The 25,173-nt window shown below is 40.0% G+C and overlaps 1 protein-coding gene across 3 annotated transcripts in view; it reads right to left on the bottom strand.

Annotated features, from left to right (window-relative positions):
* Positions 1 to 565: 565 nt before the first annotated feature.
* Positions 566 to 25,173, bottom strand: part of ptpro (protein tyrosine phosphatase receptor type O) — a 45,835-nt gene continuing 21,227 nt past the window's right edge. Inside the window, exons 12-27 of one of the 3 annotated variants that reach the window (XM_005475716.4) lie at positions 24,666 to 24,786; positions 23,261 to 23,397; positions 20,584 to 20,722; positions 19,952 to 20,072; positions 18,667 to 18,735; positions 16,394 to 16,477; positions 10,884 to 10,919; positions 9,173 to 9,254; positions 7,735 to 7,825; positions 7,197 to 7,273; positions 6,937 to 7,071; positions 6,156 to 6,278; positions 5,914 to 6,068; positions 4,655 to 4,790; positions 4,346 to 4,467; positions 566 to 3,799 (exon numbers count right to left, since the gene is read on the bottom strand). In XM_005475716.4, the coding sequence (XP_005475773.1) occupies positions 4,363 to 4,467; positions 4,655 to 4,790; positions 5,914 to 6,068; positions 6,156 to 6,278; positions 6,937 to 7,071; positions 7,197 to 7,273; positions 7,735 to 7,825; positions 9,173 to 9,254; positions 10,884 to 10,919; positions 16,394 to 16,477; positions 18,667 to 18,735; positions 19,952 to 20,072; positions 20,584 to 20,722; positions 23,261 to 23,397; positions 24,666 to 24,786 (1,611 nt within the window). In that variant the 3' untranslated portion in view covers positions 566 to 3,799; positions 4,346 to 4,362. The remainder of the gene's footprint in view (positions 3,800 to 4,345; positions 4,468 to 4,654; positions 4,791 to 5,913; positions 6,069 to 6,155; positions 6,279 to 6,936; positions 7,072 to 7,196; positions 7,274 to 7,734; positions 7,826 to 9,172; positions 9,255 to 10,883; positions 10,920 to 16,393; positions 16,478 to 18,666; positions 18,736 to 19,951; positions 20,073 to 20,583; positions 20,723 to 23,260; positions 23,398 to 24,665; positions 24,787 to 25,173) is intronic. The other 2 variants (XM_005475717.4, XM_005475718.4) reach the window with 2 other exon arrangements.

Genomic DNA, 25,173 nt, shown 5'->3' with positions numbered 1-25,173 from the left:
GCGCCTTATAGTACGGAAAATGAGTGAGTGAGATGGTCAGAAAAGCTAGAATCATATTTGGGGTTTATATTGTGTACTCCATAAAGTTGATGTTTCAGTTGGTGACCTTTTGATTATATTGTTCTCTCGAGTAGTACTCACGACTCTGTTGTTCAAAAGAGCTACTGTTTTATATTCATGGTACTATATAAATCCATGTATTCATAACTATGGTATTTTAAAATGATATCGCTATTATGGCAACACACATGATGGTATCCTAAATTATTATGTAAGATCATACAGTTATACTTCTGTGTCGTGAGATTAAATAATTTGAAAATGCATGATAACTTTGAAGATGAATTGAACTGTTAGCCTTGTTTTTATAAATGTTTCTTTTAAACGATCGTAAAGTGTGACTCCACCCCATCATCGAGGTTGCACAGCTCTCTGAGCTCTGCGGCAGCCGTTCTGTTGGAGATTTGCTGCTGTGCTTGGATCCTTGTCCTGCTGATGACCCAGTTTGGTCCCAGCTTTAGCTGTGGGACAGACGCAAAAGTGACAAAAGTAAAGCACACACTGCTTTATTGCAACATTTTTATTTTGTTCCAACACACACAGTAAAACTCTGTGACGGCGACCCGAGCTCGGGATCACCCTTCAAACTGTAAGTGACACAATGCACAATAATGGCACCAATGACGTACGAGTTCGACTGGACACACACTAAGCAAGAAAGAACTGTAGAAGAGTTTCAGTGCTGAGCTTCACAAAACTGTCTGCAAGTTCTGTCAGTTTTTAAAAATCTTTTTTTGACAGTCATACCAAAGTGCATTTCTCAGACCCCAGATGCATCCTCCACGTCCACGCCACGCTTCTAAACGCTGAGGCGTAAGAACCGGCGCTGGCAAGAATTCAGCTCCGAGCTCAGAGAAAGACGATTCACATTTACAGCAACTTTTAAAAAACAAACCTCTAAAGCAACATCTCCACAAGAATAACTTTGCAATGACGAGTAGAAACAGAATAGTTAAGCAGTAGTAGTAGTATGTACAGTACATCTGATATCTAAGAGTGACATGGAAACTATTTCAGATCGAGCGGCGACCGAACCGAAGTACCCAACCGTCGAGGATCTGAGACGGCTGACAGGTAAAGACTTCAGGTGTGGTAAGCACAAGGCCACAAAGATGAATCATTTCACAAGTGGCCAGTGGCCTTTTTACACATTCATTGATTACTGAAGTATTTGCACAAACTTAATGCAAGGTGTCGTCAAAATAAAAAGCTGTACTTCAGCATTGAGTCAGAGTTACCTGGTTTAGTATTCATTATGGGAACAACTAGTAAAGCAATTTAAAAGCTTTGCTCGATGTGCCAAAATGTAATTATTATGGAAAAACAAACTGTAAAATTCAGTTTGGTATGAAATCAAACTGAATTTTGATTTCATTCATCTGAAATGTGCTCCGCTTTTCCCACCATGTATGTTGCAGTACACTTCCTAAAATGACAATAAATTTTGATTGTAGACTGTAGGAAGTGCAGAGTTTGGGTTATACATTTTATAAGCTTGATGAAACTTTTAGCATTTTACCAAATCTTTTATGTGGATTGTTCAATCAGCTTTTGTGATTCATTCTAAAGTCATAGCTATCCCAAATTATTACACTCCACCGTCCCCCAAAGTTGAGCTCTCATTTTGACGACACCCTGTATGTCCTGAATCGAGTGTAAAACTTTGGGTTCATTGAAGTCGACCACTCATCTGCTCAGTAGACATTCTCTACAATCATTGAGGAATGATGGAAATGTGAATATTCTTCTGCCCTTCATGTGAAATACTCGAGATGATGAACAATGAAAACTAAATCGCTGAATAGAATCTGATCTAACTAGCAGACACTGATGCTTCAATACTTTTCTGTACAGATCGAATTTGACGAGTCGGTCTCAGCCATTTGCAAACCGACAACAGGGGCCCAAAACCAGCAAAAACCTGAACTGTGGTGTTTTTTATTAAATGTCCGTGCTCACTGGTTTTCTTATAATGCCCGAAAAATCCTTTCAAAATTTTAAACTGTGGCAAAAACAAAACCCAACAAAATGCATTTTAGTGAAACGCACATGTTTAAAATACTTTTAGTCTAATACATACTAGACTGTAGTATGTGGCATGATAAAAATGTTAAATGACTAAATGTTGGGTGTTTTGCTCATTGGAAACACTACAAAAAATCTGTAATTAAAGTTAAAATAGAAAAAGCTTAGAGTTCAAAATGAACAAGAAAACAAACCGTTGTGAAGGAAGTTTCTTATAAACTGTCAAACAGGATGCGTACGCGTCTGTTTTGTTGCACTACAAACGCTGGATCACACATGACGTCCAGTGAAATGTACGCTAAACGTTTATCAGTGTAGTGCTTCTTTATAGGAAGTCACTGTGGGCATATATAAGAAAACCACTGACTGCATCGGGACATTGAAATGCAGATATTTTTGTAACTTACGTATTTTGTACTTTCTAGTCCAGATTCAAAGGTATAATTTGTAGTTGTGTAATAACTGACTGCACCCATAGATGGTGAAAAATCTGTTTATGTGGGACCCAGAAGAGCTCTGCTGATATGCTGAGCAGATATGTTTCCGTGACTTCGGGCAAGTAACGGGGAAACTTGTGAGATTCTGTCTCCGATGTCCATGCTGTCAGATACGGTCCTTTTCCTCTGCCAGTCCGATCGGACAGTCCAAAGCTCTACAGTAGTCCTAACGTTAATCTACAGCTCCAAGCATGGTGACTGCGTGCTGGTCGCCCACGGTGGGAAGCAGCAGCAGGATGCTTCCCTTCTTGTTCAGCAGCTCGGAGGCCTCAGTGCAAATACAAACTACAGCTCTACAACCACAGTCTCTAGCTTCTAAACTGGCCTCAAACACGCCGAGCGGCGACGGATGGCAGCGTGGGGACGGCGTTCCCCTTGACTCGTTTGTGCCCTCTTGTTGTACAGACCTAGCAAACATTCACACCGCTAGTTTGATCACGATAAAGTTCGGCTAGTGTTATGATGATGATATTCTTCTGCCGTAATTTGCAGCAGAAATCTGAAAAGTTTCTCATTTTTCACTTCTGAAGTTTGGTATCTGCAGCCATGATGGAAAGATGACGTAAGTGTCTCCAAACATCCGATTTGTGCTCATCTTGGGTTCGCTCTTTAGTGAATGTTTGCTGGGTTCTTCCTGTGCAGCAGTCCTGGCAGTTAATCAGCAAGCTTGAGCCATCGGGGTTTTTAATTATCGACGTGTGCGGTAGGTGTGGCAGTGCGTAACGATGGAATCTACCGCCGCCGACTCCTACGCCCCAAAAAGCCAGGAAAGCTGCACCACGCGAGACGACGGGCAAAGCAAAACCTGAACCTAAAACGAAGGTTTGAAGGGGAGAAAGAGGCCAGTGTGCTTGCTGGTTTTACAGCGACTCCTGAGATTAAAAACATAAATAAAAATGAAAAACCACTGACTCCGTTCCACCTGCGCCTCAACAGACGCAGCTCGTCAACGCTCCTCCGAGCCCACGTTGGTGTGAGTCAGTCCAGTTCAGAGGGCAGGGCTGTGGTTGAACATGTTGGTCAGTCAGTGAAGGCTCCTTAAGGCAAAACTCCATCCCATGCTTTAACACCAATTCAAAGAAAGAGACTGATAATAGTTTTCTCTCGCCCAGATGTTCTATGTTGTGGTTTTTTGATTTTGATACTGATGATGAAGTGAGTCTTCTTCTGCAGAGAATGGATGCCTGAAGCACAGGAGGTTGGGGTGTGTTCACAGCCTGCAAGACAAGCAGAAGGGTTTAAGCACAAAGGGAGGATTTAGTCTAAAACACAAAGACATTTGTTTGGATCAACAAGAAGATGATGGATGCAGAGGTAAATTCAATTTAAATTTAGGGTCAAACTTTTTATCACACATTAGTTTCTGAGGTAGACGGCTATCAGACCATGTCATTTATATTTATACACTTAAAAAAACTTTTCTTCATAACAGAGTTTAGGGTTGGCCTTACTCAGACCTGACTGGGTTCACTGAAACTAGTCCAAGATATTTACACACTTCCTCTAGAAAGATGTTGCTAATCATCATTGGTAGCAATGATGATTAGCAGGGTTTTCTCCGGGTACTCCAGCTTCCACCCACAGTCCAAAGACATGCGACCTGTCCAGGGTGAACTCTGCCTCTTGCTCTAGCTGGAAAAGGGTCTAGCCCCCCGCGACAAAGATAAGGATGGATGGATGCTTGAAATGATTTTTTATACCGTGAATAACCTTAAAGCATGTTACAAATCAGGACAAGCCCTGACGTTTCGGGTTTGACTCACGTCTGGAGGTGTCCTCATTATGTCTTGCTGGCATTCTCGTAGATGACGTCCGAGGTGATGGACTGCTGCTTTTTCTTCTGCCACATTAGCATGACGCACTGATGGATGAACACGTACTGCTCCTGCAGACAACAAACACATTTGAACTAATCGTCCACCCTTTGATACTCACGATCACAAATTCAGGTCATTGAGGACACGTTGGCAGAATCCAGTTGACAGTTTCTAAAGTGTGGACACTTAATGACTTCTTCAAGTAACTGTCTTATTTACACATGTATGTGTTGGTGTGATGTGCAAGTGTCTGACCTCAGTCTGGACCATCGACAGGCGATGCGATCGCATTTCCGACACCATGCCCAGGATGTCGACATACTCGTGCTCTCTGATGTGCTGCATCAGGCGATCCAGAGCGATGAAGGTCCCAGTCCTGCCGACTCCAGCACTGACACAGACAGGCGGCATCATCAGAAACCAAATCGCTCCTGCCGCTAGTCCACTAATGGACATCATAATGGCCATTACATCATCTCTCTAATTGCATTTTTATGACTCCGACTGTCAGGAAACGAGTCGCCTTCCTGCTCTGAGAAAATCAAACCTGCAGAAATCAAACTCGGATAAATAGATTCACTCCGAGAAAGAATGAGGACATCTACCCACCGCTCGTGGGACGTCAATGGCAGGTGGGTCAGTTTCCACTAATGGAGAACTGACTCAGTTCTGGTTCTAATACAGAAGCAATATGAAAAAACATGGACCTCATTGGGTACCAGAAAATACCAAGAGGAGGACTTTTTATGTCTCAGTTACAATAGAAAACCATTAAAAATCTGTCGAGCACATACCCATCTGTCAGAGTCAACATGGTTCCAAGTATTTCTACCGAAGAAACGCTCCACGGCTCTAAAAGTTATAAGTGACATCTAAGGAAGGGGGTGGATTTAGGGTTTTAGGAAAAGCCATGAAATACGAGATGATGGGGTTTGAATGTGACACATTTACACGATTTTTAAAATACCAGGTGGTCTAAATGACCCAGTCGGTGGTTCTAGTGTTAAGATGGCTACACAGCTCCACAGATTACTGGTCCTGAAGTTAGAAACACTGAGATCAGGGAAGGGCTACAGAAAGAACCTCTTCAATGATTCCCACATTGCCACAAACCACCATTTTCTTCCTTTTAAATAACCCCAATTTTTTGCCACATCACTAATTCTTGCGCTTACTATTTACTGGACCGGGGTTCGGTTTTTTACTTAATCCAATTCCATCGAGGATCCTAGGATCTTTGCAACCATCCAGAAAATCCAGCCCATGTTTGTAGAACTGTATTGAGTAGAACCATTAATAGTGGCATATATCGTGCACTAATGTTTTATTTTGAAGACCTTCTGCACCACCACTGGGTACGCTGTTTCATATTATTTCATTTCATGAGCAGGAATGATGAAAAGTTTCAATAATGGTGATTTATTTGAGATTTTCCATGTATCCACCAGAGGACGCTAACAGATGAGTCACAGCAAGATAAAACATCTACAGATGTTTTTAAGGAGTGGCCTTACCTGCAGTGGACGATGATGGGGTCTTTGGTCCTGTTGGCCTGCTGGCGGACGATATGGACGAACTGCAGGATGCTCTCGATGGCGTTTACCGTGGGGACGCCATGATCCGGCCACGAGGTGTAGTTCAGGTGGAGGACGTCCTGACTCTCATCAGCCTGCAGGTTGCAGTAACAGTTCACGTTAGATAAATGCACTAACTGGACGCTTTTGTCAGTAGCCATTTGGAAGTCAAAGAAACTCACATATCCAAGTCTGAACTTCCTGATGATCCACTCTGGAGACTCGCTTTCAGATAGCAACTCCACGCTGACCTCACCGTACATCACAGGGTCCTCATTGAAGGGCCAGTAATGATCACACTTCACCTGATAACATGAAGAAAATTACGGCCGCATTAACAATGACCACCAGGGGGCAGAACTGTGCAACTTCTGTCATTTTACTCCCACACTATTTTTTTTAAAAGAAATGTTCATCTTCAGAGTCCCCCCAAACACAAAATATTTGTGTGCATGTATTTTCTCCTTATTTATACTAATTTAGCAAGATGACATTAATAACTTCATTGTGCAAATAAAAAACACAACATCTTATTTGTTTTTATTCTTCTAATTAAAAAATAATCTTTTTCTGATCTGATGACGAAGCAGCTGAAAGAAGGTGAGGATTGTGATTCTGTGCTGAGCTGTAGGGGGATATGTGTAATGTGACTGTTTGTTGATTGTGTTAATCACATTACTTGTGCTCAGTTTTAATAAAACACCAATAAAAAAAAAAGTAGAACCCTTCGAAAACCATTTTTAGGAAGTATTTGCTACTACAAATTTTCTTCAAAACATTATTTATTAATCAATCTTTTAATACTTGTTCTAATGAATCATCTTTAATGGCAAATTCGTGGAATGTCTGTCTATTTTTACGTGTCTGTTATTTTTTTTGATATAAGTATAAAATTTGAAGCTGCTTGAAACCTCCAGATTTTCCACTTACAAAGAGTTCAACTGATTAAACCTAAAGTCTCACCCGGCGTCGTTCGCTGCACTGTGTGAGCATGACGATGATTGGGGATTTTTGCTGCAAAACCATCTTCCAGAAGTCATTGCGGGTCTCAGGCAGCGGACCCTGCGTGGCGATGTACTCCTTATTGTGTCTGTAGCCCTGGAATCCAAACACGAGCACAGCTTTACAGAAGAAAAAAGTAATTCATGCAAAACATGGACTATAAAAGAGATGAAAAACAAATGGATGCTAATTCCTCACGTTTGTGTTGTGGATGTACTCACGGGTATGTAATTGGCGTTGATGTAGTCTGAACCTTCGTCATTGTGCATCGAGATCAGCTTCACCCGACTGAAGTCATCTTAGAGCAGATTTTCTCTCGTTAGTCCCAAGATAAACTACAGGTTGTCACCAAACAGTAAAACTTGACCTCGTACTCCGAGGAACACGAGCACAAACGCTCACGTGACTTTAGAATCAGAAAAAACGAAAGCTCTCCGTTTCTATAAAGGCACTTAATAATGGCGTCTTCACTGTAGTGGTGTGCGCTGGTTTCATGATACAACTCTGTCGATTTGATTTTTAAGTCAGAGAAAAAGCACCGCGGGGCTCCATTTTACACATTTATTGCAGACCTGTCTGATGAAGGTAAATTTTCTCTGGGCAATAAATCAGTAAAAGTGGGGGCTCATGGTTGATTTTATAGTTTCACCATTATCAGTGTGTTGCTTTCAGTCCGGTCCCGCCTTCCTCTTTGGTCTGATGATCTTGTTTATTTTTTTTTATAAATCTAGACATATATACATGTTAGTGCAGACTCACAGGGGAGGATGTTGGTGTATCTGTTCTTGGGCCTGTTGATGGGAAGGTCAGCGGCATCATGGGAAAGATCCAAACCGATGCTCTTCAGATCCTGGGAAAAAAAATTAGTTCTTAGTAATCAGCACATTTCAGTTAAGTCCATGAAAATTAAGCATCATTTAAATCTGATTCAGATTTTAAAATTAAAATGCTCTTAAAAAGCTCAGAGATTATGTGAGATTTAGAATGGACCCAATGGTCTTCTCCTCATTTCCCGTTCCTGTGCTGGATGTTCATATTAAACATGACCAGAGTGCCTAATAATCAGCTCAGTGCATGTACACAAATCCCTGCAGCCTGCTCTAAGCAGTGTTTATCGCAGTTTTTTTTCTACTCTTGGAACTGTATGATGTAACAAAGGGTAGACAGAAGCCCCACCCACCTCCTGTTCAAGTTCAATCACAATAAAAGTGATTTGATTTTGATTTTGATTTCGATTTGATTTTTGTTTTCTGTTTCTGAGGGTTAGAAGAAAGCTGGTTTAAATGAAGAGGAGCTTAAACAGCTTGTTTCAAAGAGCAAATGAACTGAAGCTCGGTATCAGATAAAGAAGGATTATTCTGAAGTGTGAATCATGCATAGCTGCTTGAACAGACAACAGTAAAAAAATACAGGTGGAAATGAGGGGAATGGATCCACTTTGAATAAATTTATAATACTGGGTTTATCAAAAAATAATCAGGTTTTAAAAGGCTGTATTTTTTAAGGAATGCTAAATTTCAAAATACCTGGATGAATATAAAGTTTTACATAGAAAACTTTATATAATGTCTACATGTGTCTCCCCTCGAATGAGCGGCACGTGTCCATATGACAGTAAAATCCATCCCATGCTTTTGCAAGCAGGTCTGCAGCAACTGCTCTTGCCATGCTACCTACCAGCATGAATGTGTTCTAACAGTACATATTTTGATTGTTACCGGTGAACGGCTGTGGAATAAAGCAGTCTAAAATCAGATGACACGCCCACTATAGCATGCAGAGGTTTAAGCCTCAACACCCCAACACCCCTGAAAGGCACACCCATGCATCTGAATAAATATATAACTAAAAGACATATTTCATGTAAAATGTAAACATTTAAACGTTATATGTAAGCTGATGAAATATTTAAGATCCTGCTTACTTGCTAACATCAGGTGACATATGAGAGCAGCGTTCACTCCTGCTGATCTAAATCGACCTGCAGACGTTATTTCAACACTGACTAGCCTAGAAGCTTCTCAAGGTCATTTTGGGTCATTTATTTACTTCCTCTTTTGGTTTTTGCTACAGAAACGCCACCAGAACGAAAGTTAAATGATATAAAAAAACACAGAGAGGGTTTCAGATGCTTCCCTCTGCCTCTCAGGACAAACGTCAGGCCTGTTAGTCTCAGAAAACGTGATTAAAGCTGTACCTCAAACTGCAAGGAGAACTTGTAGGCAGAGTCTTTGCTCATGTCTTTGAAGAAGGCCTCAAAGTCGTCCAGCTGCACTGGGCTGAAAGCACAAAAAAAACACTATCAAATGGCTGACACCCACCACCGTCTTTACATTTCGCTTTTAATCTCACCGGGGACGAAAGCTCCGGGTCCTACAGGCAGACGTTTGCTGCACAAAACCTTTAATGAGCTCTAATGTTAGACCTGAAGATCTCTTCACCCCAAACAACCTGCAGCTGGTTCTATGAAACCCTCAGGCTTGTATATTCAGCTCACCTCGCCAACATTTCTTTAGCTCACACTGCAGCAGTGTAGAAGCCTTGATGCTGTCAGCTCATTCATCCATACGCCTCACAGGCCAGCTTGCCTTGTGCAAGTCATCTTTTCAGCTATCATAAGAGAATAACCAACGCCTGATTCAGAGTAGCTAAGCTACAGCTAGCTTGCTAATGTTAGTTTTTAAAACTGGAAAATTTTAAATTAAGTAAGTTTAAATAAATCAGTCAAGAAAAATAAAGAACAAGCTGCTGTAATACAATCCAATTGCCCTGAATGAAAGATAGATGGGCCTATGTCTATTCAGCACCAGCTCACAGGTAGGCAGGTAAGTAGGTAGAAAGAAAGATATATAGGTAGGAAAATAAATAGGTAGGCAGGTAGAAAATAGGAAGGACATAGTTAGGCAAGATGGGAATAATTAGGCATGGAAGAAGGCAGGTAGGTGGGAAGAATACTGAAGATGCAAAGGCAGGAAGGTAGGTAAATAGACATGCAAGTGGGGAGGTTGGTAAAGAGGTAGTAAGGCAGGAAGAAAATAAGGTAAGGTAGGTAGTTAGATAGGGAGATGCTAAAGTAGGTAGATAGAAAAGTACTGTAGATAGGAAGATGGGAAGAAAGGTAGAGAGGTATACGTGTAGGTAGGAAGGGAAGGTAGAAAGATACTGAAGTTTCAAAGGTAGGTAGGCAGGCAAGATAGATGTAAGTAAGGAGATAGGTAGGTAGGCAGTAAGGGAATAACACAGGGATTTGGTTAAGGAGAGGATAACATAGGTAGGTAGAAAGGAAGGTAGGAAGGGAAGGCATGTAGTAAGGCAGGAAGAAAGGTAGGGAGGTAATTAGGTAGGTAGGTAGGTAGATAGGTACTAGGAAGGTGGTTAAGGAGATAGGTAGATAAATGGCAGTTTGAAGAAAGTTGGAAAGTATCAGAAACATCAGGCTTCAGACTTCTTTTACATTTGTTGATCACCAAAAACTTTGCATTGGTTCTTAAAACACTGTTACAGGTAACCAGCATAAACAGGTAATTAACAGATAGTCACTACACCGCACAGGGAACACTTACTCCATAATAATAATAAGATGCAGCAAAAATGTGTCTGTTCCCACTTAAAGGTCGAAGGTCTTCCAATGCATTAATGGGTTCATCACTAAGGTAAAGCATGAGCAATTTCATGCACTTTAATAAATATTTTGTCCTGAAATAATTTATTAACAAACCTTTAAACACCCACAAAAGTCAGAAATCCCTCTGAGCACAAGTACACAGTTAATGTTGGTTCAATTTCTCAGGAGACTGCTGGATAAAACTGTTTTCTGGCTGAAGGATGGTATTAGTGGTGAACACACGCGCACACACACAGAGAAAGATGAAGCCCACAGGCTGAAAGCTGCATGCAGTCGTCGTTACCTTGTTAGCTTCCGTTTCTTTAAAGCAGTCTTGCTCCTATAAAATACAAACATGTCAAGTCCTTGTGATGATTTCTGACCCATCCTTCACTCACATCATTAGCTCATGTTGGGCTTTGACCGATGCAGGTTTTTACCCCTTTATGTAGTATCACCCCTTGCTGTGTGGTTTGTTTTCAGTTCGTTTGTAAATTGCTCATTAAACCCAAAAAGCTCCAGCAGAACAAACACAGTCCAGAGGTTCAGTTCAAGGACTCCAATTAGCTGAGGTGAAGCCTAGCAGACAGCTAGCTGCTACACCTTCCTGTGTTTCCATATACCTGACAATCAAAGAGGCCACACCCCTAATAATAGAAACTTTAAGCCATATTACAATTTAAACATGTGGGTTATAACAACATATAAAATCTCACTCCGAACAGTTTCATATTGTCTCTGACTCCTGGTATGCACCCCACTTAAGCTGTTAAAATCTTCTTCAATATATGATCATTCTGTAAAAAAAGTTTAATAGAGTTATAAAGGGGGAAATCACCTATAGATACGGCTGTAAACATGTTTGTTTCTGCTGTAAAGTTTTAACATGGGAGTCTAAAAAGTTGATTCTGTTAATTTGGATGTAGCGCAGTTTCTTGATGATAAATCCAAACTGTCATTACCATTGATCAACAACCACTGATCAAAGACCTTTGATCAATGTCAACTGATCAATGGCCATGAGTACCAATCACAGCATTGTAAGATGGTGACAGATGTACCCTTAGGCCTCCTCTTCAATTCAGAGATGGTCTTTCCCTTTTTATGTAAATGGCCTCCTTGACTCTGCGCTCACACCAGCGTTCCTCCCTGTCCAGGATCCTCATCATTGAAAGAGTGTCCACTGGCCTGTAGGCGTAAACAGGCCGTGAAGTCCTGCCTGATGAGGCAGCTCTTCTGTGTTGTGCCATCCCGTTCGCCAGAGGTTGTTTGGTTTCCCTGATGTATAAATCACCACAATCCTCCTGGCACTTAACAGGGTACACTATATTACACTGTTTGTGCCAGGGGACCCAATTTTTGGCGCAGCGTGTTTAGAGTAAAATGCATCTCGACTGTTCCAATACTCCTGATCACTAAGGGCCTTTGCCTAGGCAGCAGTTGTTCTTCTCTCCTGGATCGCCTGGAGCTTTCTCTCACCATTTTAGAATACTGTGATTGCAGCCTCTGCTAAAAATTAGAGGAACTGCAGGTTTTCAGCATTTGTGCCTATTTGGAGGTTGAAGGTTCAGACTTTAGTTCCACAGTTAAGAGTCATGGGCAGGTAAAATATTCTAATTAAAGCATTTCTTTTATACATTTCTTGAATTATGGTTTGTGGTTATTATTAACATGACAGGTTATTCAGTTTTAAGTCATGTGCTGCTGAGTTAAAGCCTTTACTAAAATATATGCAGACTTTAAGTGGAAGTAAATGGTCTATTTTAGATCAAATTTGTAAACTGCCACAATGCTTAAAATATTAAGATATTTGATAAAACACCAAATATCTTTCTTAAAATGTATTTAAATGTTATCAATAATCACTTAATTTTTACTGACACAGTACAAAAATTAGAAATATTATTTCTTTTTTGGGCCTTTTTTGATAGGAGCAGTGAAGAGTGAGAGGAAAGTGGCAGGAGAGAGAGGGGGGTGGGGGGTGGACATGTAGCAAAGGGCCACGGGTTGGATTCAAACCCAGGCTGGCTAGGTCATCCCAGTGAGCTAAACCAGGGCCCAGAAATATGATTTTTAAAGCTCCAATCAAATCAAAATCAAGTCAGTTTCCATTTGTAAGTACAATCAGTATGACAAAAATATAAAATAATATTTTATTCTACAATAAATCTTACATTTCATTTTTTGATGTGAATAAAATTTCCAGGTTATGATGAATGAGCAAATATAAATGCCTGTGTCAGTATTAGTTTGTTTTTTTAAATGATGCACCATGGCAACATTTCACAAAGGAGTCCATTAAATACCAAATACCAAAAATTTGGAAATCATCATCATATAAGCATCAAAACTGAGGGTTAGAACTGTCCAAAAATCAAATTTCAATTCGATTCAGCTGTTTCAGTGGGGTTTTTTCTTACGGGACCAATTTTGCTTCCATCATTATTTTTGGGTTATTTGAACAATTCTGAGTCATTTGTATAAAAATAAAATATCTAAACTGTACATTAATTATTCCAGACACTTACTGAATTGCATAAAAGCACCAAGTCATTTTGTTTTGATTTTATTCCCGGACAAAATGATGAGTTGTAGTTTTTGGAAATTTTTGCCTATCTGAAATCTTATTGAGGTTCCTATTCTGTCATATATCTATGCAATAATAAAAGTGACCTGCTTCAGTAAGATAGATTCACACAAATCACTTTTGCATACAAGGCCAATACCGAACCCAAGCATCGGTCCAACCCAACAAAGCAGAACTTCAAAAAAAGTCGACCCATCAAAGCAAGACAATGTCATGCTCACAAATACTGTCTTCATCTAGATCTGCTACCTGCTTAATGCTACAGTCACACTAAGGAAAACAAACCACGGCAAAACCTTAATTACTGCAAAGGTGTGCAATAAACTTGCCTTGCCTCTGAAATAATTTTTGAATTTGCTTTGGAAAAAAGGGACCAGGTCTGCAACCATTCAGTCAGTTGCTGGCTTCAAATGTATCAACACAGCTTTAAAATAACAAAAAAGATAGAGTCAGTCTGCTATCAGTTTACAATTACATTGGCTCAAGTTGGCAATAACATGCAATCTGTTTGTGATAATACGGCAATTAATTGGGATAAATTTGCTTAAATCACAAATCTGTTGCAGTCAACATACACAGAAAATAAACACACATTCATCTCATAGATTTAAAAATAACAAAAAATAACACAGCAGTTTACCTGTACATACAAGCTTACTTTTATGTAGGAATATAATCAGAGTATAATCAGTTGGCAACCAGTTGAGTTGAGGTCGTTATTACAAAGTGATGGATTGTAGATGAATTGCAATTATCAGTGCAGACTGACTCAGACTTCAGTATATTGGAAATCTTTCTGCATTTATACATTAGCAAGATCTTATTTGTGAATCTTCTCCAATTTTTTCTGAGAGTGATTGTAGTCAGTCCGAGTTGGAATGCGACCGTTTTTAAGACAGGTTGCTTCCTACCCGGCGACCTGTACAGTCACCTTATGATTGCCCAGAGGTTAAAGGTGTTACACAGTTAACCTGTGGATTACCCAGGAGGTCAAGGAGGTTGCCGTCCTATTTTCACCTTAGTGTGACTGAGCCATTAAGTATCTCCACAGTCATGCATCTTCTGTAATTTTTGCTCTTCATACTTCGGTATCTACGTTCAACCATTTAACACAAATTGTGTTAAATTGGGCCAAATTTCCCCCTGAATCACTCACGATGTCCTGAAAGTTCCTTGGTTTACAACCAAGTTTTCAAACATCAAGTGGGAGGAAATCTGGAGACGCTAAAACACAATCCGCTAGTTCATCTTGATCCATCAACATGCACATCACATCTACAATCTATGAGAGAACAGAAATCACAACTGAGTAACAAAGAGTCTTCTAAAGAGAAAGTCCACAAAGAGAGAGACAGGGAGCATGCAGACACCAAAGCCGGAGTTAGCATCGAGAGTTCGCTTCATGCTGAAGTACATCCAACATGTTAGTAGAAATACACTCAATGTGACTTTGAAGGTTTAACCACAGACACAGCATTGCAAGACAAAGTTCAACATGTCAGAAATCACATCTGACTACCTGTTTACGCAGGGAGTTCCCTGTAGTTTTAAAATGAAGTGTCAAAATGCTAAAGAAAAGTCTGGTGATGTTTTATATATTAAGTTTGATATATTTTTGTTCTTGTCAACAAACAGTCACATATCCAATCCAACACTGAGTGTTGTCTCCTGCTAGCAACTAACACTAAAGAAAACATTACAAATAAAAATAATTTATAACACAAAAAACCTAAAGGGTTCCAAAATGGATCCCTGAGGAACACCAGATTTCATATCACAGAGTATAAACTATTTATATTTATTTATATAAAATGTTTTTCTTGTTTCTTTCTTTTATTTGACTGGGTTTTTTTTTTTATGTTTATCTAGATATAAACATGAATTAGTAAACATGAATAGTAACAAATTACAGCTGATTATACTAGATAACTTAAAAATGGTCACATTTGTTTTTTGGTTTCGTCCCAAATAAACTGATGAGTTAGAATTTTGTGAGCATTAAGTGTAACACAATGCTATAAACACACACCCAAAATTGTATTCAAATTTGAGTACTGAAGGTCATGCATAAATAAAACAGTAAATCCCTGGTGACACAAAGATAGATCTTGGGTGCATTTGTAACATAAACTACGTATTGCGCTGAATTGAGGTAGCGGTTCTTACACAAAAAGTACCAAACTGAATATCCTGAAGCTTGGTGGTGACGTGGAGCATGGATTATTGAAGAAACCTGTTACATTTTGGTTTTAATCCCCATCACTTTAAACTTGCAAAAGAAGACAATGGCTTTACAATTAGGCTAATTCATCCAGTCATATTAAATGATTCTGTCCTGGAAAAACAACACAGGCCTTGAAATTAACCCTTGTGAAAAACTAGATTCAGTATCTAATCTAAGTAAATTTTCAGATAAAATCTTAGTGAAGACAATTAGAGAACCATCACAGGACATTTTCAGCCACACCATCCCTATGCAGTTGTGATATGCAATGAAGGCACTAGTTTCTTAAAAAATGAACGAGTGTAATTTGGCATGGATAAAACTGAGGGAGGAGCTCGAGGTGGTTGGATAGGTCTATTAATGTTGTACTTTTAAACAGGACATGACTATTTGTTTTCTGCCAACCAAAACAGTCACTGCCCTACTTTAATTCTGTGGTTATTATTTTAAACTTGATGAAGTGGTTATTTTGACCCAAACCACAATACTTTCCTGATTGAAATGCACCAGAACACTTATAGCCAATCAGAAGTTATTTCATTACTACAAAAAAGGATTAATGGTTTTGACCCATTAATCCTTCATTTCTCTTGTTTTATGTGGACCATTGTTGACCAATGAAAAGGACTCTTTTGTTGGCAATAGTTTGTTTTTCTTGGTAATTGATATTAAGAAAAATATTGGCCTAAAAATAGAAAATATGAATGATGAAAAAATAACAATAATTTTGTGACCAAGAGGAAGTATAACAACAAAAAGAAAAAAGATTAAGGGCCAGATTGAAACCCTGAGGCACATCACATTGACAAATGGATTGTTGTTTTACTCCATACAAAACACCACCAGACTTATTTGTGAACTCTGGATCCAGAGGTGATCCGTGACTCCTCACTTTGGTTAATTTTGAGAGTAAAACAATGTCTCTGATCAATACTGTCGGCTGTGGCTCTGCTTAGACATGCCCCTGAAGTGCAGTGTTTTTGGCCAGCAAGTGCTTACTTACCAAGGATTAATATAAAAAGCCAAAAGATAGTCAGTCCAAAGGCAGGATGGCAGTAGGGTAAGGAAGGCAAAGAGACTTCTTCGCCTGAAGGGGGTTCAAATAAAAACAAGAATAAAACAAAAAAGAAAAAAAAGAAAACAGACACGAGGGGGGTGATAGGTTGGGGACAGAACATGGTGCTCCATTAGTAAAGAGGCACAGAGCGTCGAGAGCTTCACATTAGTGCTGAACACAGAGTTAATGCATCATGCAGCCGCTCAGAGAGTGTCCTGTTGTGTCTCTGGAGGACAACAGGAGTCTGTATGCTGCTGGACGTCAATGGCCACTCTGTTTCTTTTACACAACCCCCCAGCCTGAGTCTGTGACATCACTGCGTCCTCCCCGCCATCCCACAATGCAACCCTCAGCCAGGACCGACACCATGTATAAACAGTTCTCAGTTTGTCACTTGGCAGTGACAGCCGCCTTTATGAACCTGATGATCTCATTAACATTTGTGGTGCCTGGGTAATGACCCCACTGATGCCGATACATTTATGAACTCCTCTTTGTCCGTCTGGGTTTTCCCGAGTTTTCTTGATGAAGCTCGCGAACACAAACATTAAAATTTAAGTCACGTCAAACTTCTACATTTTATTGGCACAGACTTAAATATCTCTGTAGTGTCAGGTAATAAAAACTGAGTCTAAAATTAAAACTAAAACAAGTTACTGGATTAATTATCTTGCTGACTTGTTCATAAAAATGAGAAAATATTTAGCCATTTTAGATAAGAAATTGTTTACACAAATTTATTGTCCGGCTACATACACTGGATAATGCACTGTTAGTTTTGTTCCAATTTTTATCTTTGAAAAATATTTGCATCACCTTCTTGCAAATAAAATGATCTAACGTATGTCATAAAAGTGTAAAACTGTGAATTTAAAAAATGATTGTCCCAGGAAGTGAGCTTTGAGGCACACCACACTGGTTAACACTGGTTAGTTTTGGACTTTTGTCAGGATTTGTTGAAAGCAATCAAAGTATTCAGATAAAAATCAGGTTAATTAGAAGGTAAATTACATTAATTCCAAGACTTATCTTCTTTAACTCTACAATCATTTTTGGGTTTCTCCAAGGGTAGGTCCATTGGAAGAGACCACCCTTGCTAAATTCCGATGCACTATAAGCAACAGAAACCGCTCACTTCATATAAGAACTCCTATTAGGCTTTCAAGGCATAAAGAGTTCAATCAGAATTAAACACAACATTGTACAAAACACATGGAGAATTGTTCATCATGATGTGTTTCTTGCTTATACCTTTCATATTTTACAACTGTAAATAATCTAACTGTACATCATATTTATGTTGTTTTGCTCTATTTTTTATGCTGTTTGTGGTTTTTGTTTTTCTTTAAGTGGTTTTATTGTTATATAACATAAAAAAGGATGATTTTGTTCTTTAAAACTTGATATATTCAGATAAATGCTCTCGAGAGAACTTCCTTTTGGAGCATCAGTGGGGGCATCACGTTTTCATCACATCCACACTGCTGTGACATCGCACAGTGAGTCTGTCCACATGCACATTAAAAGCAAACTGCACCGTCACATCAAGAAGAAGAAGACACTCTGATGGAAATGTGCATTTAGTGATGGAAGGTCAAATACAACAGCAGATGGAAGCCAAGGTTCTGCCTTAACTGACCGTCTTTCAGCTGTTATATTAATCACAAATCTCCAAATGTTTGTCAGAAATAACATGTGAGACTGAATCTGATCCATCAGCCACTTCACAGTTTAAAAACAGGCACTTTTTGCCCCTTCTGCTTGATTTTAAAGGAGAAATAAAATTGAATTATCTTTTCTCGTTTTGAACAAATTAACAGGACTGACTCAAAAAGCAACATTTTGTCCCTTTAATGTGAGATTAGGGAAAATTCAAAGCTTTCATCATCATCAAACACCCCGTTTCAGCTGGTCCAAACAAAGCAGGCAAGGATGTTGAGCTCTTTGTCATCATCATCACCATCATCATCATGGTCATCGTCACCTCACGCTGTATAAAGCACCACAGATGAGCTATAATCTGTGCCTATATGTTCAAATCCCTAATCTGCCTCTTCAATCCCCCTTCTGGGCTGCTAATCTGCCTCTGATTGGGTCTTTCGAGGGTGTTTGCACATCCAAACTGAGGTTGTGTGATTACTCTAAATCCAAGCTAAAACAACAGCGTGAACGCTTAATTTGTGATCTGAAGATGAACAAACACATGACGAGGCTCGTACCAGTTATATGGAAGCTTTCCGTCTCTCTCAAACGAAGCAAAGTTGACAAAGGTCTCCGCGCCACACTCTCTGAAACAGAAATTAAAAAGCACATGTGGTGAGAACAGCTCAGTTTGAGGAACTCAGAAATGATAGATGACTTATCAGGAAATGGAGGAAGCTGTGAAGTGAGTATGAAAAGAAACATTACAGTGAAGTAAAGAATTTATTAAGCCATCTAAAAATAATGACTTTCTTTGCTCAAACAATTTAGAAACATTTTAAAAAATAAAAATTAAAAAAGGTGAAAAATAAAAATTAAAAAGATTTTAAATTAACGTCAACATTTTTAAATGCACCATTTTAATGTCACAGCATTTATATCCTGCATAAATATGATACAAAAACTCATAAATTGAATGTGCAAAGTAGAAACCGATTTAATACATGTAATCATTTTTATGATTACATGTATTAAATTGATTTTTTTCACAATTTTCATGTTAAAAAAGTAAATCTTTTATTTTTGTCATACATGTAGTATTTTTTAAGTATTTTTTATTTTCCACATTTTATTTGAAATGCAGCATTAAGATACATTAAAAAATCAGTATTTTATTTTAGTAAAAAAAAGAATACCATTAATTTATAAATCTGTGAAACACACATATTACAGTACACACAGTTTGTGTAATACTGTGTAAATATTGTTTCCTCAATAACGTGCCTCGTAAACATCGCCCATGCCGCTCAGCCTTCTGACAAAAGGAAGTAGTTTGTGTCCTAACTCGTGCGTGTCATGATTCTAAGAATAAAAGGTGATGTGAATTGTGAATGCCGGTTAGCTGGGCGTTAACGGCTGAACCACAGCAGACCACATTGACCGCTTTACAGACTAGTGTACAGCATGCAAAAACGCTCTCAGTCATTTCCTCAGAAATTCAGCTGTGAATCACTCTGAAGCTCCAAGATTATTCATGCTCATAAACTCCAAAAACCTTGATCCAAAGTCCATCATTTCTATTCTAAATGAACAAATTTACTTTTCTTAAAACAAGAATAAAGTCCATAAACTGATCTTAATGGGCATTTCAAAAACAATGACATTCAGGACACTTGCTTTGTTTTTTCTATAGGATCTGCACACAGAAACTAAACTCATACACTACAACTCTTGCACAATAAACTCATACACTGTATCTCATTCACTATAACTGTTACACAGAGTGAAGCTGTGAAGGCCAAATGAAAAATAGATTACTGACTGACAGCAGGGGGCACTGCTGCCGTGCTGACTTTGAGTTACCTGGTCATCTGCAGGTGTTTCTTGCGCAGCACGAGCAGGAACAGAATGAGCAGGCTGATGAGCAGGATGCTGAGGACAGCCAGAGCCGAGATGGCAGCAACGCTTGGATTCATCTCTTTGGCTGCCGATACACAGACAGACAGACGCACAGACAGATGTTGTTACCTCTCAGCACAGTCCTCTCCGATTTCATCAGTTTTCCCAACACAGAACCCTTCCTGTATGGTACTTTCACATTAAAGTTCTTTTATTAAGCGGGTGGCCTCCAACTGTACTTTGCTACAAACATAGACTATAACCTGTAAATCAATGCTCATTGGTTAACACCTGTTAGAACAAGATGTTAACCAATGAGCTTGCTGCTCCTCTGTGACTAACGGCACCAAAACGTTTCACTGAGTCGCTGCAAGCAGCTGGAAAGAGTTCACTGAGCTCAGCTCCACAGCACAAATCTTCTTCATGTCATACTCACCCCCAGTGACTGCAGTTGACTTTACTGCTTGCTGGGGGGACTAAAAACTTTTTAAATCTTCAAATTAAAGAGCTGCACTTAGTTCAGTTTTCACCTTTAAGATGTTTCAGGCTCAAATAAAGACTGCCCTCCTATGGTGCAGGTAAATGTTGCCACCTACCAACGGTGCTGACGCTGATGTGTGTGGGTTTGCTGGGCGTGCTGTAGCTGAAGCTGGTGACGGTGCAGTTGTAGCTGGAAGATGGTATCAAACCAGAAATGGTCACCACGTGCGAGGTGGAGGTCTGTGGCTCGAGGGCCTGAGGAAGAGGAAGAAGATGTCAGATTTGTAGTCCAGATGAAGACAAAGGGCTGAGCGGCTGCTGTCCGCAGCCTGGTGCTGAGCAGGAAGACTGAATCACTAAAACTGTAGTTTTGTTTATGACCACACACTTCACATTTTTCAAAACTCTTTGGTGTTTTGTTGTTGTTGTTGTTACTACTATAACCCTGGTTCCAGTATGTGCTTCACTGCTAAATCTGCCAACAAGTTTAAAAAGAAGAAGCTAAAAATAATGATACTGTCTTAATTTTCCAAAATATTTACATGGTTACGTGGCACTTCCTGTTTCTGCAACTCTAAGTTTAAATTTGGTCACACGAGAGACTTCTCACTGGACAGAAACCACTGAGCAGTGCACACAAGTTTCGATCATTAACGACTGCCTGAAGCTTTCCTTGCCATTCTACGATCAGACGTCTTATCGACCTGCATCTCTGCACACGTGCTGCCAAATTAACCTTGGCAGCACTAGGCCTATCTAAAGCCTTTTTGTTAGTCACCTGTTCATATGGAACCATGGATGTAACCAAGTTTCTGTTCTCGAGGTTCAGACCTCCAAGACCAGGTCCTGCTAATCTCCCTGCAGTCATTCACCTTTATTTTACCTGAAAGCTGGACTCATATCAAAAATTTTCTCTGAGTGAGTCAGCTCCCGTACAAACCCACAGCATCCCACAGATAACACGCAGCACATCCATGTTATCTACAGCCATCCACAACGAAAACATGCCTCCTTCACCATGTTCTTAATTATGCTGCAGAAAAAAACCTGTCTGATGACTCCAAAAGCAGCTGTTTTGGAGCACAGCTGGAAACAGCTGGAAGTTTCCTGCTGTCAGAGGCTTTGGGTTCTAACGTGGAGATGATCAGAGACGTTGGGGGTCAAATCAACGTTCAGTTCTCTTTTTAAAAGTAAAGCAGAATTAATTTCCAAAATAAAAGATTTATTTCACTTTTAAGCCTTTTAATGAGATTAGCTGCAATTGATCCATATGGGAAGAAATGATCCATATAATCGATAAGGGAAGAAAAGCGTGTTTTCTAAACGCTTCTCCTTTAGACAATTTTTTAAGACTGACGGACGCTCTAAAAATCTGATCAGAAATCAGCAGATTTTTTTCGTTTCAGATGCCAAACATCAACAGATTTCCCAAACATTTGTCATTATTTAACTCCTTAAAAGGATATACGTCAGCTGTATAAAAATAATCTTGTTTTACTGTCCCAACAATATCAGGCCGATTTCAGTCGTGCTCTCTCCACCTCAGCTGGTGTGGGTCAAATACAACCGATCACAGCAGAGGTGAATATCAGAGTCCTCACAGAGTTGAGTTTGGTCTCAGACCGAAAGTGAAAAGTTTCAACTGGTTTATGGTGCTGAAGAGCTGGAGTTTTTGGACCTCATATAATTTGACGCTGACTCATCCTTTTACAGTTAATATGATTCATTTCGAGACGCCATGAAAGCTTTTCAACTCGCTGCAGGACACCCCAACCACAAGACCCAGGCCTTTCATGACATGTCATCATGTTTTACTGCAGACTTCAGGCTTTATATGAGTTTGTTTTGACTCAGTCTGCTCTCAAGTATTAAACAGCTGAAATAAAAGAAGAAAACAATCAATCATCTTCCCTTAGATGTGCACTCACTCTATTCTGCTTTCAGCTTTGATCACAGTTTCAGTTCTTTAATTAGAGCCGGCGTCCAGCTCGTTAGCTTAGGAACAAACTCAGTTTCAAGCCTGCAGGTAAAAACATAGGATTTTACCTGCAGGATTACGAGCTGCTGACCCAGCTCGTTATCTCTGCACACCTGGTCCCCTGTGTCTGTGTCGGGGTTCATTACTGTGTTCAGGGAGCTTCAGTTTGGGATTATTAATTACTGCATTTTATTATCCTTTGGGTCATATGATCAGAAAACTGTTAATACAGATCCCATGTGGCCAATATGAAACAAATTCACCAGCCTGAGAGAGCCTCAATGAATTTATTCTCGGCGATGCTCGAAGAACATGGCTGCGACTTCCGTCATTCCTCCTCTTTGTTTCTACAGCAGCTAAAATCTGATTTGCAAAAATCTAACTTTTTGGTTGTAGGAGCTAAAATGAGGCTTGGAGTTCCCCAGGGATCGATCTTGGGTCCTCTGTGGATCTGTCTGGTTTATTAAACAGCACTGATGAGAAATAACTTCCACATTTCTGCGGGATTATCACAGAAACTTTCACATCAGCAAAACACAAAAGTAGTTCCTTTATTACTGATTTATCTGCGCATCACATTTTTAATTTATTAACAAACAATTTATCAAACAATTGCCAAACGTTTGGTTGACTTAATGTCTGAACAGCATAGAAAAATCTTTGAAATGAATGAATTTGTATGAGTGGAAACAGAAAACACTTGCAGAGCTGAAACTAACTTGTAATCTAGCTCTTTTGTAATCCTTTCCTAATCGTCTCAGACCTGCAGCTGAGGCAATGAAAGTTGATATAGAGCATGGCTGAAGCACTTTTACCTTGAGCTGCTCCTTGCTGGCTTTGCTGGGTCTGCAGAGAACCTGGTAATAGTCGACCACTCCCTCCTCGGTCCACAGCAGAGTCACGGACGAGTGAGTGGCGTTGACGGCATACAGCGACCTGGGAGGAGCCGGCTCTGCAGGAAACAGCAGCCAAAACCCTTGATGAGAGCTTACAGTGCAGGAGAAACTGCGGTGGTGAACTGCGGGGCCGAGCCGAGCCGAAGCTTGCTAAAGACCCCGCACTTCCTCTGAGGAGGACTGAAATAGTCTGATACGCTCAGAAGGGGAAGTGGAGAAAATGAAGTTTCATGTTCACTCTGTGAGTCTAACTTCAGACCCACAGCACAGATTAACAAACAGAGAGGCCGCCGCTCGGCGATCAGCACCGAGGCGCCTTTCCCATTTACATCCTTCAGGTTTTAAAAATCCTGCAGCCCAGCGTTTCATTTTCTCAATCGTCTCTCTTCTAACAGACAGAAACAACAAACACGTTTTACACATCATCATTTCACAAGGACAGAATTATTACCCCCATGAAAAAGGGGCTCTTCCAAACATCCTGGTTTTATTTTGGGTGCTTGCATTGTTTTAATTTGCACACAGGAACAAAATTATTCCCCCCAAAAAACCTACAGAATAAATCTATCAGCCCCTCATGCTAACACTTGCTTGTCAGTCCATTATGCTGGATAACAGCCTGCAGTTGTCTCACACTTATCTCCTAAATGATCCCAGCCCGTTCTTCTTTGGAGAACCTCTCATGTTCCTCCAGATCTGTCTCCAGGTCACACAACACACTTCAGTCTGACGAGAAGGTGTCTCTTCTGCAGAAGTGGAGTTGTTCTCGGTCTGCGGCCCCATTACTTAATATTATAACTTGATAACTTTCTAAATCCACCTCCTGCTTTATGAGCATAAGTGATTCTTTTTCTCAGGTCTAAAGTGATTTCTTTGGTTTAAAGCGTGATGCTTTATCAGCAACAGCTCAAACTTTAACTAGAGTTTAATACTGAGTGTAATCGGGAAGCTAACCCTCCCTTTAACTCAGTTTTACAGTTCTGAGAATTACAGAGTTACAGGTCAGTCTTTCAGTGGGGTGAAAATATTGTTCAGTTATTGTGTGCTAATATAAATCATTTATGCTTTCTAAAGAAAACTGGGAATATTTTGTTGAAAAAGCACTCGGGGAACTTACGGGGGAGTTAGTCTGTTAGTCTGAACAGCCGGCTGCCTCTTTAAGTTTTACGTATGAAACCCGTTTTTAACCGTTTAAACCGGCCCGGCTCGTTTCTCCACACTCATCACATCCTGATGTAGCGGAAACCTTGTTAACAATGTATAGCTGCATCATTATTGCACCATCTTTAAATTGCAGTGAATGCTCTCGAAACCTCGCGCTGACCCAGTTTGATGATGTTTGGCATGGACGTGTTCCTGCTGCGCTCCGTGCATGCCGTCACCGTCAGGTTGTAGATGTCTCCGGGAGGCAGAGGGAGGCTTGCCCGCATCACGTTCCGAGTCACCTGACACAGCACAACATGTAAACAGCACGTAAACAACATGTTAATAACACATGAACAGCGTGCACACAGCCAGTCCAGAGTGCCCCCTTCCTCCCTCTGATGGGGTCATATTCTGCTCTGCCTCTGTCCCACGCTGAGCTGCTGAAAGATTAACAGTGCAGGTATTTTCCTAAAATATCTTTTTAATCTGCCCTGAATAAAACTAAAAATATCCCTGCAGTAAATCCCCACAGCTGTCTGTGTCTCCGTTTAGTCACCGTGACCGTCTGCTTCCACCACGAATTAACGATTAAATATAAATGATCAGCTCTGAGTGTGGAAGCTTCATTAAACTTCTGCAGACCTGCTGACCGCAAACACAACAAGTCCTCAGTCTTTGTATTCTTA

Source organism: Oreochromis niloticus, linkage group LG17, assembly GCF_001858045.2.
Source record: "Oreochromis niloticus isolate F11D_XX linkage group LG17, O_niloticus_UMD_NMBU, whole genome shotgun sequence".
In the NCBI taxonomy this organism is placed as follows: Eukaryota; Metazoa; Chordata; class Actinopteri; order Cichliformes; family Cichlidae; genus Oreochromis; species Oreochromis niloticus.
Note: the sequence above shows the minus strand (reverse complement) of the source record. Positions and strands in the feature narration are given on the sequence as shown.